This window comes from Ochotona curzoniae, unplaced genomic scaffold (genome assembly GCF_017591425.1).
Source record: "Ochotona curzoniae isolate NIBS_2020 unplaced genomic scaffold, NIBS_Ocur_1.0 scaffold_2476, whole genome shotgun sequence".
NCBI lineage: Eukaryota > Metazoa > Chordata > Mammalia > Lagomorpha > Ochotonidae > Ochotona > Ochotona curzoniae.
This window is the reverse complement of record NW_024467095.1, coordinates 23,933,728-23,951,301: the sequence shown is the minus strand read 5'-3', so window position 1 is coordinate 23,951,301 and position 17,574 is coordinate 23,933,728. Positions and strand designations below refer to the sequence as shown.

The 17,574-nt window shown below is 41.5% G+C and overlaps 1 protein-coding gene across 1 annotated transcript in view; it reads right to left on the bottom strand.

Annotated features, from left to right (window-relative positions):
- Positions 1 to 17,574, bottom strand: part of TPK1 (thiamin pyrophosphokinase 1) — a 331,654-nt gene that overhangs the window by 142,130 nt on the left and 171,950 nt on the right. The window contains exon 5 of the mRNA XM_041002510.1: positions 14,365 to 14,460. Coding sequence (XP_040858444.1) covers positions 14,365 to 14,460 — 96 coding nt within the window. The remainder of the gene's footprint in view (positions 1 to 14,364; positions 14,461 to 17,574) is intronic.

Genomic DNA, 17,574 nt, shown 5'->3' with positions numbered 1-17,574 from the left:
GTATTTTACCGTCCTGTTTGTAGTACTCGGTCATCAGATCTGCCACTGCACATCCGGAAGTTGCAGTCTGGTCCAACACAGATATTTGATCTTAATTACGGCTCACCATTTTTGGAAGGATAGAGAGTTGTATCACTGCAAACTTTCTACTTGGCCATTAACAGTTTGGTTTCTAGGTTTATGTTGTGCCATGTCATAATGCCAACTGAGCATGTCAGTACTCTTACTGCAATGACACTGATTACTTAAAACTTATTTGTTACAAGTACATTAGCTTCGGGCCCGGCGCGGTGGCGCAAGTGGTTAGGGTCCTCGCCTTGCACGCCCGGGATCCCATATGGGTGCCGGTTCTAATCCCGGCAGCCCCGCTTCCCTTCCAGCTTCCTGCCTGTGGCCCGGGAAAGCAGTCGAGGACAGCCCAAGGCTTTGGGACCCTGCACCCGTGTGGGAGACCCGGAAGAGGCTCCTGGCTTTGGATCGGCCCGTTGCGCTCACTTGGGGAGTGAATCATCGGACGGAAGATCTTCCTCTCTGTTTATCCGCCTTTCCAATAAAAAAAAATAATAAAAATAAATCTTTTTTAAAAAAAAAGAAACACCTATTCTGTCAAAATGTCATTAAAAAAAAAAACAAGCACATTAGCTTCAACTAATACATGCGTACAAAATGGTGAACCACCTCATCAACCTCAGGTTTACTTCAAAGCCAGATACTATTTGGCTAAATGTCTTCTACCACCGTGAGTCAGCAGATCCGTAATCAGGGATAGAAATTTCATACCCTAATCCCCACCGCCTCCAAACAGCTTCCTCTATGTGGATGCTTCCAAACAGTCAAGATTTTTAGAGTTAGTGTTATAGGAATCCAAATCCGACAGAAATGAAGAAATCAAAACACCTTAATTCGTATTTCCTAACATGTTTCAAAATTTCCGGATTCAAGCGTTTCTAGCAAGAGTGACGGGCATTCACATTGACATGCAGAGGGGAGGCACACACAGTGGGTCCCACAGAGGAGCTGGCACCATCTTTCCAGTTCCACTCCACGCGTTTAATGTCACTGTGCCTTTTGCTGTGATGGCTTAGCACGCTGGCCGTGGACTACAACGCAGTAGCGCTCCTCCTGCGAGCGCGGAGGGTCCTCAAGGCAGGAAGGGATTTCTATTTCCAGCTACTAAGAGAGAAGGGCAAAAAGTGAAGTCTAGGAGATTTGCTCTTCTTTGACATCAATGGAACTCTGGGAGGGAAAGGCTCCTCATTTGACAGTTGTGTGTACATAGAAGCGCAAACATGTGAGAGAGGACTCTTCAATATAAAAGTTCATAAAGATGAAACTTATAAAAAACTTACACATGCATTTCAGTGATTTCATCATGACAATCTTCTGTTTCAACACAATTTCCCATTCATTTTTTTAAAAAAGAGTTATTTATTTTTGATTGGAGAGTCAGATATACACAGAGGAAGAGAGACAGAGAGGAAGATCTTGTGTTCATTGATTCACTCCCCAAGCAGCCACAGTGGGCAGAGCTGAGCTGATCTGAAGCCAGGAGTAGGAGCTTCTTCCTGGTCTCCCACAGAGGTGCAGGGTCCCAAGGCTTTGGGCCGTGCTCGACTGCAATACACAGAGCTGGACGGGAAGCAGGGCTGACATGATTAGAACCAGCACCCATATGGGATCCCGGCACGTGCAACGCAAGGACTTTAGCTGCTAGGCTACTGTGCCAGGCCCTCCATTAACTTTTAAAAGTACCTCATGTGGGTATATAATTATATGCACTTAAAATTTCCCTTCTTATTATCCAATCTAATGAACCACCACTAAAAATGTGTATTGACCTGATATTAAATCCCAGTGATGAAGATCACTTAAGTTTTTCAGTGATGACTTCAATGAAAAACAAATTATAGCTTTAAAAATATGGATGTTAGGGGCCTGGCACCATGGCCTAGCAGTTAAGGTCCTCGCCTTGAACATGCTGTGATCCCATATGGACACCTGTTCTAATCCCGGCAGCCCTGCTTCCCATCCAGCTCCCTGCATGCGGCCTGGGAATGCAGTCGAGGATGGCTCAAAGCCTTGGAACCCTGCATCCGTGTGGGAGACCCGGAGGAATCTCGCAGCTCCTGGCTACGGATTGGCTCAGCTCCAACTGCTGTGGCCGCTTGGGGAGTGAATCATCGGACGGAAGATCTTCCTCTTTGTCTCTCGTCCTCTCTGTATATCTGCCTTTCCAATAAAAACAAATCTTTAAAACATGGATGTTATTATTATTTGTACAAATGTAATTCTGGATACAGGTACTACCATATGTAATTTCTTACCAAAGGGCAACAGAGTAAGGAGGAGGAATTTTCAACATCTACTAAGAAATTTGAGGATGCTTTGTTACATGTATATGATTCATACGGAAGTCCTGGAGATACAGCTTCCCTCCCCCCTGCAGTTTCAGTAACTTAAACTCAAATTCTCCATTTCATATAAGGTCAGCGCGCTTTCTGCAAAGGAGCCGCATGCCAGCTAAATCTGGAATTCTCTGCATTAATAAGAAATTCTATCTGGCAAATGAGTCATTGGACGGAGATACCTGGTAAGCAGATAAACTTAACCCTTGTTCCGGGGCCAATAAAAAGACGCTTTTCCTCTGCAGGATGGATTGGGCTGCCACGGCCTCGAAGGTAGTAAGCTTTTTATATCCGTGGAAAGATCTCCCGAGTCCCTTCAAAGCACTGGCTTGATCTAATTTTTCTTGTTGCACAGCACTATAAAAAAGATTGCTGCTTTATAAGAAGGAGAGACAGGGATGTGAATTCTTTTTTGGAAGACTTCTCCAAAATGATGTAGCAATCAGCTTCCTAACAGCTGATGCCCAGAAATCTTTTTCTTGTCCTTATCTAGTAGTTTGCACAGTGTTGTTTTTTTTTTTTTTTCCAAAAGCTGAATGTAGAAGTGGTTACTTTGGCATCTGACAAAGAAAACACTGTCTGTACACTAAAAGCCATGGTGTGGTGCGCACATGCACTTGAATGGCTGAATGTCTGGGTCTGTGTGAGCAGGCTTGCTGTGGGTGACATTTTCATCTCCACGATTTCAGGAAGATTAGTAATGGAAGCTTAACATATCATTTGAGGTAGGAAGGCACAGGTGAAGGGAGCGCCGTGTTGTGATGGTCTCACGATGGCTCCGTAACAGTGCTGCCACTGAGATCGCGAGGCATCGCTTTCCTTATGTCAAGAAAGCTGGCAAAACTGATTTGTCAGGTTTGCGATGGCAGTGATGTATCATGCGGCTCTTGGTTCGGCTCTTCAGGTTTACAAGTAGCTTAGTACTTGGAAGAAAAAAAGAGGTCCCAGAAGTTATAACATACCGCCATGGAAATAAAAGGGAGGTACTACACAAGCCAAACAATTTAACTGCATACCATATGTATCCTACTGAAATTACATATGATCAAGTGTCTACAATGATCACGTAATAATAGATACCTAATCATCCTAAGTGTAATACTTATTATAGTGGACGTATTAGTGGCTGTAGCCACGTACTGCCAAAGAATGATAAATCGGTTATCATGGGAGAGGATCTGGAACAATGAAATATACATCCTTATTTTATAGTAGTTAATAATGTTTCCTAATACCTGATTATAGGAATTGGCTAAAACAACAGTCTTCACATAAATACATATTCATTCAAGAAATATTCATGAAGTAGCTCTGTAATGTGACATGTGGGTTTAGATGGGGCGGACATAGCAGAGAACACACAGTTCTCTATATATGTGAAGCGTATGCTCTGCTGCATGAAGATAACAGATATTCTAAATATATAATACATCATATGGTGACAAATACTATGATGAAAAGTGCATAGAAAGAGTATAAGAATGACTTAGCAAAGACATTGTTGGGGTTGCCTTAAAAAAGATTAATTTAGGGCCCGGCACAATAGCATAGTAGCTAAAGTCCTCGCCTTGAACGCACCATTAGAACCATATGGGCACTGGTTCTAATCCTGGTAGCCCCACTTCCCATCCAGCTCCCTGCTTGTGGCCTGGGAAAGCAGTCAGGGACAGCCCAAAGCCTTGGGACCCTGCACCTGCATAGGAGACCCAGGAGAAGCTCCCGGCTCCTGGCTTAGGATTGGCTCAGCTCTGGCTATTGCAGCCACTTGGGGAGTGAACCATTGGACAGAGGATCTTTTTCTCTGTCTCCTCCTCTCTGTATATCTGCCTTTCCAATAAATACATCTTTTTTTTTTAAAAAAAGATTAATTTACTAGAAAAACACAGAAATTAGAGAGAGAGAGAGAGAGAGAGAGAGAGAGAGGAAAAGAGAAAAGAAACTTCCAATTGGCAGCTTACTTCCCACATGGCCACAACAGCCAAAAACAGATCTGGCTGAAACCAGGAATGAGAAATTGCATCCTCATCACCTACACAGGTGTCAGGGACCCAAGCCCTTGGGTCAACATCCACTGCCTTACCAAGGACATTAGCGGATACCCTGAGCAGCAGTGGAGCATCCAGGACTCAAACAGGGATTCTGAGATTGGATGCTCAAGTGGTGAACAGCAGCTTAGCCCACTGTACCATGACACCAGCCCTGCAGTGCTGTGTCAAAATAAATGGTAATAAAATGTTTCATTTTCTCAAGAGAAAAGTTACACAGAATAGCTAGCTATATGGAAGTGACTGCTGAATAAACTATCAAAATAATGTTAAATGTATTGTAAAGAGACAAGCTCTTTTGCATTTATTACAGAAGCGTGTTATTATAAGCATTTAATAGAAGTGGAATTTGTTCCACGGTTACTTTCTTTCTCTTCTCCATTGTACTGGAGGCTATTAGGGGTCATGGTCTTAGTCAAGGAATCTGTCTTGAACAGAATAGCTGCTATGTAGCTTGTTAAGCTGAACTGAAGAAGAGCCCTAACAGCACTCGGAATGGCGAGAACTATGACTTGGAAATTTCAAGTGAACTTTCGCCTAGGTTGAAGCAGACAGGAGGGTATTTCAAAAGGTCCACAGAAAAATGACGTTACAAGGCAAGTTTGCATTTCCAGGTTCTGGCTGCTTACTCCCATTTCCTGCTCATGCAGGCTCTAAGAAACAGCCATTCGTTTCTCTCTCTCTCTCTCTCTCTCTCTCTCTCTCTCTCTCTCTCTCTCTCTCTTGCTTCCACTCTTCTTCCCTCCCTCCATCCCCTCACCCCTTTTGTTTTTCTGCTTTGAAATAAATGTTTTCAAAGATATGTTTATTCTGGCACAGTTATTAAATCCATCAGTAGTTTTTTCATTGAATGTATTTTCCATAAACTTTTTAAAAGACACTTGCATTCATGACTGTCAGAATTATGCACCAAAAAATGCTTGTTTTAATTCCATTCTCTGCCATTTTTTGAAGTCCCTTCAAATATCCTATTTAAAGTTCATGGTGTCTATCCTAAAAATTATAAAGGTAGAACTCAGGGCCCGGTGGTGTGGCCTAGCAGCTAAAGTCCTCGCCTTGAACACGCCAGGATCCCATATGGGCACTGGTTCTAATCCTGGCAGCTCCACTTCCCATCTAACTCCCTGTTTGTGGCCTGGGAAAGCAGTCGAGGATGGCCCAAAGCCTTGGGACCCTGCACCCATGTGGGATACCCAGAAGTTCCTGGCTCCCGGCTTCGGATGGGCATAGCACTGGCCGTTGTGCTCACTTGGGGAGTGAATGATCGGATGGAAGATCTTCCTCTCTGTCTCTCCTCCTCTCTGTATATCTGACTTTCCAATAAATAAATAAATCTTAAAAGAAAAAAAAAAAGGTCGAACACAGCTCCCATTTTGTTTCCCCCTAGGGTGTGGTGGAGAGAAGAGTTAGCTAGCTTGGGAAATTTACTTCCTCATCCAATATGGAGGACACCGTTCTTACTGGTCTCCAGCAACAGAGGCAATTCCAGGCCTGCCCTGGGAAAGACTTCAACAACTGAGGAGCTCTCTGGTTGAATCAAGTTTCTGCTATTGAGAGAATTCTTGTCAAACTAAAGGACTTCCAAAAGCATCAATGCATGCTGGTAGGCCGTGAGTGGGGTCAATGAACAGCGACTAAGTACTTCAAGATGTTTCTAAGATACAATCTGATTCTAAAGTAATATTATTCCTTCCAATGTGTTACTTCAGAAGACCATGAGGACTAGGATAACAAAAACGTGCAATTACCACCATACCTGCTGCTGCTGCAGCAATGAAATTTGTCAATTTGAAAGGGGTCAGCGGGGAGGGGGAGAGAGAGAGAGAGAAAGAGAGAGAGAGAGAAACACTTCTATGTATTGGCTCACTCCTCAGATATCCACAACAGTGGAGGCTCAACTAGGACTAAAGCCAGGACTCTGGACCTAAACCACAGTGTTTCACACACAGGTAGGAGAGATGTAATCTCTTGAGTCCTTAGCTGCTGCCTCCCGGAGGGTGCTCATTTTTACAAAGATGAAACTGGATGGCAGACTCAACCGCAGGCACTCGGACATAGTATGGGCATCCAAACCTGAGACTCAACTGCCCACTGCTACAGTGTTGAACGCAACTACTGCCTGGCAGACAGCACCTGAAGTGCTTTGAATCCTAACTCTTCGTTACAGGTTAGTACTCTTACTTTGGTTGTGCGGAGATTGCGACTTCAAGAACCTCAGCAGCTTCTGGACTGTTGTGCAGCTGGCTGGAGTACAAGGCCTACACGAGCACGCGAAGAACTAACTTCTAACTACAGTGCTTTGGGTGCCAACCCTGCAGAAAATTTTAAGGTAGTATTATGACTCCCGAAAGATGCCGAGTTTTGTTTTAGACGCTGAAATGGAATCTCTCCTGGACTCCCAGTGAGTGGGCAGGAATATGGCTTTGGACTTTAATATTCGTAATTTAGGGAGGTAACACAACAGAAGCGAAAGCTGAAGGCAGGAAAATCAAGATACACAGCAGAAGACAGGTGTGTCAAAAGGTCATCCAGGGCGAACTCCAGTGATGGCGAAGGAGTCCAGGATGGAAATTCAGTCAGCCAAGCAGAGAACACAGAAATACTTCCTTGTGTAGACGCAATACTGATCAGAGCATAGCCAGTGCTCATTCCTTCTTCGAATCCTATCCTATGGTGAAATGTATCCCTTGGGAAAACACAAGGTGAAGAGATGAAACTATCCACAGTTTTAGTCCAATCAAGTCTGTAGCCACGATCTTCCACCAGGCAGAGTTCCCAAGTGAAATCGTTGGCTAAGCAGAGTGAGGGCACCCTGTAAAGGTCGTAGAACAAAAGGCATTGCCAATCGTCCTAAATGCTCAGCAGACTTCCCTTTATGTGACAATACTCTGAGCCATTTCACAAAATTACTCATCCAAACTATGATGATAACATATTTAAAACTTTAAGCAAACCTACACTTACAGAATGATTTTAAATTCCACTTTAACAAGAGAATATATCCTTCACCTAGCTCCCCCTATGGTAACACCTTGTACAGCCATGGTTCAACAATTCATGTTGGTATTGGTCGTTACTATGAACTAAATTCGGAGTTTATTTATTCACACCAGTTACATACCAATGTCCTTTTCTTATTGCTTGGAAACTTTAGCATAGCACATTGCATTTACGTTGCTATGCCTTCTTAGTCTCTTCAGCTCTGTGACAATTTCTGATTGGTTGCCCCCTTTTTTTTTTTTAGTTTTTGGTAACTATCCATGAGCTTGTTCAGCTGTTTTATGCAACATTTTATAGAATGTCCCTCAACTTCATGAGTTATTCTTACAAAGGGCAGAGTTAGAACAGAGGGGTCTTCCATCTGTTGGTTCACTCCTCCAATGGCCACAGCTGCCAGAAGATGAGAGCTAATTTAGGTTTCTCACATAGGCAGCCGGGATCCAACATCGAGCTCTTTCCATTGCTTTCCCAGGCCATCAGCAACACGGCTGAATCAGCACGGAAGCAGAGGGGCCACCAACGCTGTAGGTGCAGGCTTAGCCTTCCACACCACGGGCCCAGGCCATGGTATCTATCTTTTTAACAATTAAACATAATCATGAGCTTTAAGGAAGAAATCCACGAGAGGGGTAGGTGCTACCACCATGAATTATCCTCAATAATGCTAATTCACATCACTGAATTAGGCAGTACTTGACAGGATTTTCAACTGTAAAATCACTAAGTTTTTTCCTTTCCATAATACATTTTTACACATATACCATGCATATATATATGTACACACACGCACATATATATATGCGTGTGTGTACGTGTGAAATGAACAAATTGATTACATTTTGCTTTGATTCTTGCAAAAGATAACACTTGATTGGAACTGGATATCCTGACCCTTGTCTTGGCAGCTCGGGGTACTGCCATTGTTCTCCCGCAAGCCTAGGATATAAGTCATTGGTCCAACCAGACACAACTAGTCTTACACTCATTTTCAAGTGAGGATCAGTAAGTATGTTTCCAGTAATCCACTATAAGTATAACATACACATCAATCCAAGGTTGATACTCAGACAAGATAGTCCCAAACCCACACTATAGGCTGAAATTCAAAGATAATAAAACAAAAAATGTTATGGAATGAGAAAGTAGAACGACAATCTACTATTCCTTGACAACCAGCTTATGGTCAATACCCAAAAACTTCAATTAAGAAACAATAAAATAGTGAGGGACTGTTCCTGATACATAAAAATGATAACAGTATTTGCTCAGGCTAGTCAAAAAATTTGAAAAATTAACCAAGTACACAATGAGCCTTTGTTCTTCAAATAGTATTAAATTTGTAATCACTAATGGTTGTTTGTGTCTAAGTAAATTTTGTCATCGCTCTCCTTCATAATGCCTTTTCAGTATTCTGCATCATTTTGGTTAAATCCTACTATAAAACGTCACGTTGGCATTGTTATGCGGCTGGTAAAGCACCTCCTGTGAAGCTGGCACTCCATAGGGGCGTCAGTTTGAGTGTGGCTGCTGCACTTTCAATCCAGCTCCTGGATGATGTGCACGAGAAAGGATGGGAAGATGGTGAAAATACCTGGATACCCACCCCCATGGAGAAGACCCAGAAAAACTCTGGGGTGCTTGTTTTCACCTGGCCCATCCCGTGCAATTTTTGACATTTAGCAGATGAATCTGCAGATGGAAAATTAATTTTTGTCTTTCGCTCTCTAACTCTGCCTTTCAAATAAATAAAAATAAACACTTGAAAAAAACCCATCATGGTATATAGGAGTTAAAAGCTGATGGAGTTTCATAACACAAAACTAGTAATGGTCTAAATCACATTAAAAATACAGATTTTTATAGCGATTTTTCAGCCCACGTTTTGTCTAATATGATGGCTAAGGTTCAGAACAGTAAGAATTGAATTAACTGCTCCTATTTTCATATAATACTGTTAAATATCCCAAGGAGAACTATCTTGCATTTCTTAGAGCTTTATATTATAATCTAGATTTATCTTTGCTTCACTCTGAGCAATGAACTTCTTACATTGTGAAACGCATGAAGAAATAGCTCTTAATTTTTCCCACTATCTCCTAGGACTTAGATATTGCACATCCTAACATCAGATGATAACATGCCCTTTGTAGATTCAGTTATATCAGATGGCATTCTGATGATGTATTATTCATTACTTAGTTACAGGTAAACAATGTGGCAACAAAAAAGCAAAACAGTAAGAAATCCCATGTGTCAGAGAACTCTTTGATATAAGAATAGATATTCAAAGTGGTTATGTTTAAAATAGATAAAATAAATAGACGTTGGGGAAAAAATTTTTTTAAATGTATCATGTTCTGGATAGTAAACATTTTTACAACAAGGACAGACCGAGCACAAATTCTATAAACTCCTAATATATTATGCAGTATACTCATTAACATATTAAAGACTGCTAGATTTCACACTTATTTATAATTAACATCTTATTTCATAGTAATACATCTGATGACATTTAGATTATGAATTCATGTTTACAGTCTAATAAGTAAAAAGCAAAAACACATAACTTGGCAATCCTAATTACAGGAATATGATTATTTAATAAACTTTAAGTGTATTTTAGTAATAGAAGTTTGCTTATTTTTGGTTTCAAGACGACTTTGAATGGCAGAGTTACAGAGAAGAGGAGAGATGGAGAAAGGGAGGGAGAGACAGCTCCAGCAGGCTGCCTGCCTTCCCAAACGGTTGCAAGAGCGGGGTCAGCTCTGGACGAGCTGGGCCAGGGATCTGAACTTGGGTCCAGCTTTCCAGTCTGGGTGGCGGGGTCCCAGGGACTTGGGCCATCTATAGCTACTATCTTAGGAACAGAACAGGAAGGATTTCAGCTGGCCCTCACAAGGACACCAGCATCTCAGCTGGCAGCTTAACTCACCACAACGTTAAGTTTAAAAGCCTTAAGATAACACGTGGAGGAGGTGAGACGAGGAGCAATCTTGCATTATTTTCCTTCTAATCCTGCTTTGCTTTTGCTGGTACAGCAAATGAAGTACAAAACGCTACAGTTCTACGTGAAACAATGTCCACAGTTCAGACATCCTCTATATTATCAAATACAACATAAGCATTTTTTCCCATATGAACGTGAACTACCCTTGAGGATTTTAATTATGAGTAATTGTAGCCTTCAGTTACACATAACCACCCAACATAAATTTCAAGCTACCCACCTTTAGCTCGTGGAAGTTGAAGGAGTTAAAAACAATGTCAGCCCTCCATCACCACTTTGGCTCCACTATTTATGTTACATCACTTAAAATAGCAGGTGCAAAAAAAAAAAAGTCACCCCGGATTTCATATTATTTCTTAAATGAGGATAAAATTCTCACAAGCAGGATATAACATCTGTATGTGCAAGCACAAGAGCTCCGCTCCGGAGCAAAAGAATTCTATACAGACCATGATAAACCGACTTCGCAAAGCCGCCATTATTGCTTCTTTATAATTTATTCATCTTTGTCCAATGCAGTATGTGAGTTTCTGATTCTAGCACTACAGTCTTATTTCTTTATGGGGACTCCTGTGCCACATAAAACTTGCTTTAAATACTTATGCTTTTCTCCTGTTAAATTCTTTTGTCGATGTTAATTTTAGAGGCAGCCTTTCCCTTAGGAGGATGGAGGTGGGGTGTGCAGTGTCTACTGAGCACTGTCCATCCTCTGGATCAGGGTATGTTCTGCAACTGACCCCTTTTCCAATCACCTATAAGAATTAATAATAATAATAATAATAATTAAGTGATAGCTTGTTCTAGAAGTCCTTTATTCTATGTTATACTCCACTCTCCCATTTGTTCCTGTTGGGGATAAAATGTATTCAACATTCACAGAGCTTTCTTATATAGCAAGCACTGTATTTAAGTAACGTACAAGCAGATCTGATCCCAGCTTCCTAGTTAGAAGAAAAAGCAGCAGCCAATTAGAAGCAATTACCAAAACGAATGCTCAGATTCAAGAAGAAATAGAGAGACAAGGCAAACAAGAAGCAGTGGAACCTAACCTAGAGTGAATGTTAAAGACAGCCAGAGCAACATTCCCCCTCATGGTCTAGGGAAAGTCAAGGAAAAAATGGATTCTAGGCACAGGAGTAACACACGCAAAAAATCCCTCAAGGCAAAGGAGGGCATATGCAATGTTTTAAGAAACAGAAGAAAGATTGGTACAAGATGGCTTTGGGGAAAGCTTCAGGCTCCAAGCAAGTCAAGGAGGACCGTAACAGCCTCAGGACAAACTTGATTTTTCTCCAAGAAAGAATGCATGGTCAGACCTCTGTGGGTGCATCACCCAAGCGCAAGCCCACTCTTTTGCCACCAAGTCCACCAAGTCTGCCAATATTTAGGCCGCAGTATACTTCCGGAGAGCCTGGAGTTTATCACAAAGGAACAGTGGAGGACAAGGCTGTGGCCATTTCTGCCCAGGGTTGATTCTTGCTTCAGGAATCCCCACTGGAGTGGCCAGGCTCTGTCAGGCTTGTTTGGCAACTCACAGTCTATGTCACAACCCGGAGGCTCCCTCAGGATTTGGGTGTTATTAAGTTTGAGAAACAATTATTTGTTTTGAGGCCCGATGCACTGAGTACACTATTAAAGTTACTACTAATTAGATTCAACAAATGAAATTCACATAATCACATCTCCAGCTTTTAATAACTTCAGGGGAGGTGCTGAGAAAGCCAAAACACAATTTTGAAGACATGATTTTTGTCTTAGAAACTGCACATCAGCTGCATCTGGATTAAGTAGATAATTCTCCATTGGCTATCTCTGTTTTCAATATACAAAATATTTAATTACAACACTTTATTACCATTAAAGACTATGATGCCTTTTGAACAGTTCAGCACAGCTATAGAGAAGTATGTTTACTCAATTACTTTGTGTTGAGTTTGCAAACTAAGCCACTTGCCAGCTACGATAGTTAACAAGGTTTAACTTCAAAAGAGAAAAATATTAGCTACTTCAACTTAGTGGTAGGCATTTACTAATATATATGTTAGATTAAGCTTTGGTGTGTAAGGGAATCAGCTCTTGGCTGCCTTGTCTCTGGCACTTAGCCCATCCTGACAAGCACACCTCTGCCACCCAGTACATCTGTGCGCCTGTGGATGGAGGCCAGTCCCAGCTCCCCAGGGACTCTCAGGCTGCGAGAGTGGCTCCCGGAGATGTATTAGAGCGTAAGTCTGATGACAAAGCAAAGTGAGCTCATGTATGCTTCCCACCCCTCATCCCTACCCACAGTCCTAATGCTCTCTACTTAAGAAAGGGAGAAGATCGTTTATGGGACAGCGAGGGGCAATCAGGGAGACAAGGCTGAAGGCCAGCCTGCGCCTGAGATCTGAGGGTACTTCGGCTGCAGACTCTCCCACGGCACCTGGCTGCTGGAACCAAGTTAAACTACATATTTTTTGCTTTTTTAAAAAATAATCAACAGCATTCTTGCATACATCTCTTTCAACTTTAAAATTATGCAATTGATCATGCATTTCAGTTTATCTTATTGCTTTGGCTAGAGAAAAAAGCTGTCAACTGTCATTCCAAGCTTGCTAGATGAAAACGAGGGAGAGTTCTGTAAATTAGACCAAGAGTGCCTAGAGCTCAGAAGCATAGCTAATTGAAACAAAAATCAACAAACAGGATTACATCAATGTAAGGAACACTGCACTAGAAAGAAACTTACCAAAGCAAAGAAGCAGCCAACAGAATGGGAGGAAATATTTGCAAATTATGCAGATATGCGAGACTGATATCTGGGATCTCAAGATCTCAAGCAATTCAACAGTAACAAAAGAGCTACAAATTGGGTAAGAAACATGAACAGGAGATTTTTGAAGGATAATATGCAAGTAGCCAAAGACACATGAGGAAAGGCTGAGGTTCACTAGTAATCAGAAAAACACAAATGAAGGAAAATGCAAATGAAAACCACAGAGAGCCAGTTAAAATCAAGCATCTGAAAATCAAAACACAGTAAGTGCTGGAGAGAATATTGAGGAAGAGACACCTTAATCCACTGTTCTTTGAATGTAATTTAGCAAGATCATAGTGACAGACAGGATGCAGATTTCTCAGAGATCTGAAAAAAGAGCTACAACAGAATCCAGCCACGCCTATCTTGGAAATTAACCAAAAACAAATGAGGCCAGCATATGTTATTTGTGTACTCATGTTAACTGCAGCTTAATTCACAATATATAAGCTACAGAATCAAACCAGATTTCCATCAGTGACTGACCTGATAAAGAAAATGTGGTACATACACACCATGGAGTACCACTCAGCCATCAAAAAAGAAATGAAGCCCCACCCGCTTGCTTTACAGCAATAAAAAATAAGTGCCACTGAAAATCATTATTATGCTTAGTGAAATAAGCCAGGCCCTACAAGACAGATATCATGTGCCTTACCTGATCTGTGGTATTTAAAATACAAAGAACAGAAACATGTTTTCTGTATGAGTGAAGTGAAGCTGACATTTTGAGATTTGATCTCTGTTTACAGTTTTAGTCTATGCTCTTGAAAAACAGGGTTTTTTTTTCTTCTTCTACCTGCTATTTGTTCAATTCATTACTCAAAGGAGGAGTACGCATGCGATTGTATGTCATTGTAGAAATATTTTTTTAAAAAACATTAACAAAAAAGAGGGAGGGTGAGAACAGAGCGGGGAGAGATGGTGAGATGGGATGTATTCCTTTGCTGAGAAATGTGTATCATGAAATTCATCCATCCTATACAAATAAAATGCTTACAAACTTTTAAAAGTAGCGCCAAAGTCATCTCAGATGAGTAAAGCCTTAATACGAAACTTCAGACCCCTGGAAGCAGACTGCTAGCCACAGCAGGGAAGGACGTGGCATACCTGCAGGTCTTTTTCGGTAATCTTCCTCTGGAGCACTTGAAGGCATTTGGTGAAGTCAGTGTGGTCTTGATCAGGAGTTGAGATCAGTTCACATCCCTAGACAGAGAAGGAAAAGAAGAGGGAAGAAGGAGGAATGATTCCAGCCTCGGAACGGGATCAAGAGCTGTCAATCTTAAGACGAGGCACCAGCACACACGCTCCATAGGCCTGCACGGTCCTCCTGTCACTGGCATCGTTACCATTATCTTTTCCATTTGACATAACGGGATGTTTCAAGAATGCCGTTAGAACGTTACAATAATGGGCTGATTATGACAATCCTTTTATCCAAGAAAAGTACAGATTATACAACATTAATGATCTTTTAAAAACAGTGATGGGATGACATTCAAGATTAACCCAAGAACTTTGGTACAAGTATGACAAATTAAATTCACAGTGAAATTACCAGAAATTAAGATGACGCTATTTCTAAGAAACTTTGATGTTCTTCGTGCAGAACTTGTTTGCTTATGTGAATGGAAAAATGATTTTTACTGTTCATGTTGAACTCATGACAATCTTTGTATGTTTTAAGTAAAACTGAGTTGGTTTTTCTATAAAATTCTTTCACAGCATCCTTTTTCACCTGTGTGCAAAAACAACAGGGAGACTTATGCTGGCATAAGTATGTCTCTTGGATTATCTCTTGGAGGTAATGCAGAGAATTTATAAATTTTCTGCCTTCTGTACAACCTATTCATTGCCTACCGAGAAAAAAAAAAACCCTGCAGTATGTTTATAAATATAAAACCACAAGGGTGCCAACTTGTTGGCAGTTTACACAGGCAGTTAAAGAAACCACATTTTTGAAATGACACCTTTTGTGCCAATGTCATTCTGAGACAAAGGTACGTAAAAGCAGAACAATAGGGCCTGAGACCTCTTAATTCAGGAATAGAACAGTTCCTGGATTCTGCCAGATAGCTGAGTAAGGGAAATTTAAATATAATCTAGTATAGAAAGTTGCCATTCAAAGAGTTTTCAAGGATACAAAACACCTAGACTGCCTCTTAAATTATTCTAAGAACCATTCTCAGTAGATTTAAAGGCTCCTCTTTTTTACTTCAAGGTCTCTTTAAATGTGTCAGGCTAAACCTGAGCTTCGCTCATTTATGACTGTCCTGCAATGGAGGAGCCAATGAAACAATTAGCTTCTCATAATTCAGAAATACATTACGCTCTAAAAGATGCATATGTCATTTTTACAAGATCAGGGACATATACTTTCCTGACCCTAACAAGAATGTTGGAATTCACTCTAATCATCAAGCAAGGACATTGAAAAAAAAAAAAAAGAGCCATGTTTCAGGCTAATATGCCTGAAAAATAAAAGCATATGCCATAGCAAAAATGAATATGACCAGGCAAAAATGATTACATTGCCTCCAAACTGAACATCATTGCACTGAAAGTTTCCTGTGGGCAGGAATCATATTTCCTTCATTAATGTTTCCAGTGTCTGTCACAGGTAAGCTACATAAGGATTGCTTAATAAGCACAGGAGTACAAGGCAGGGTTTTGGCCTGACAGTTAAGATGCTGGTGGGTTTGCCTCCATCCCATACAGACACCTGGTTCCATGTCCTGGCTCTCTTCCTGCCTCCATCCCATACAGACACCTGGTTCCACGTCCTGGCTCTCTTTCTGCCTCCATCCCATACAGACACCTGGTTCCATGACCTGGCTCTCTTTCTGCCTCCATCCCATACAGACACCTGGTTCCACGTCCTGGCTCTCTTTCTGTCTCCATCCCATACAGACACCTGGTTCCACGTCCTGGCTCTCTTTCTGTCTCCATCCCATACAGACACCTGGTTCCACGTCCTGGCTCTCTTTCTGTCTCCATCCCATACAGACACCTGGTTCCACGTCCTGGCTCTCTTTCTGCCTCCATCCCATACAGACACCTGGTTCCATGTCCTGGCTCTCTTTCTGCCTCCATCCCATACAGACACCTGGTTCCATGTCCTGGCTCTCTTTCTGTCTCCATCCCATACAGACACCTGGTTCCACGTCCTGGCTCTCTTTCTGCCTCCATCCCATACAGACACCTGGTTCCACGTCCTGGCTCTCTTTCTGCCTGCTGATTCCTGATAAGGCAGACACTGGCAGGTGGTAAAGATGTCAGTAGTGATTGGGTTCCTGCTAGCCACAGGTGAGACTTGGACTGAGTCCCCAGTTCCTGGCTTCACCCCAACACAGTCCAGGCTGTTGCAGGCATCTGGGAGAGTGAACCAGTGAGTGGAGTTCATTCTCTGTTTCCCACTTTATCTTAAATGATTAGTTTTTAATAAAACATTTAAATACACACTGACAGTATCTATAGATAGCTATAGTAAAACAACTGTTTTGTTCTTTAAATCCTAACAATAGGGAGCAGATAAAATTTAAAAGATAAATAGAAATAATGACACACTAGATGTTTACATAGTTGTCTTCACAGAATCAACATAAAGCCACCACAAAAATGGCAGTTACACAAAAACCAAGAGATACTCTACGTAGTACCACTGCAACATTTGTTGATAAAGAAAATAAAACTGAGATCTTGACCTGCTAACTGGACAGCCAGGTATTAATCAGCAAGAATGTTGTTTCTTGAAATGCTATTTCTCAATTTCCACAAAAGAGGCATCTGAGATTTCTTAGATATCTGCAAGCAAAATGTCATGTAACTTTTATGGAGTTGATTCCATAAGAGTGATTTTTAAATATGTTTTCTTAGTTATTTGAAAGAAAGAACGGAGAGGAGAGGGAATAGCAGGGAGGAGCGGGGAGAAAAATCTCATCCATCTTCTGACTCACTTCCTCAATGGCTGTGTTGGGCTGAGGCCAGGAGCTTGGAGCATCTTCCGGGTCTGGCGTGTGGGCACAGGGATCTAAGAACCTGGGCCATCTTCCCTTACTCTCTGGGCACACGAGCAGGAAGCTGGATACCAGCATCCACATGTGTTTCTTGCATTGCAGCTGCTGACCTAACCCACTCTGTCATACTGCCAGCCACAAAGTAAACTACTTTGTTCATGTATGTATAGTATGCATCATAGATAGGCAATAACATATATAAAGATGTATACTATATACTGTATACAACTACTTAGTATTACACATGTGAGTTTATATATATAAACTATCCCGTGTATGATATACATCTACTAACAGAGACGTG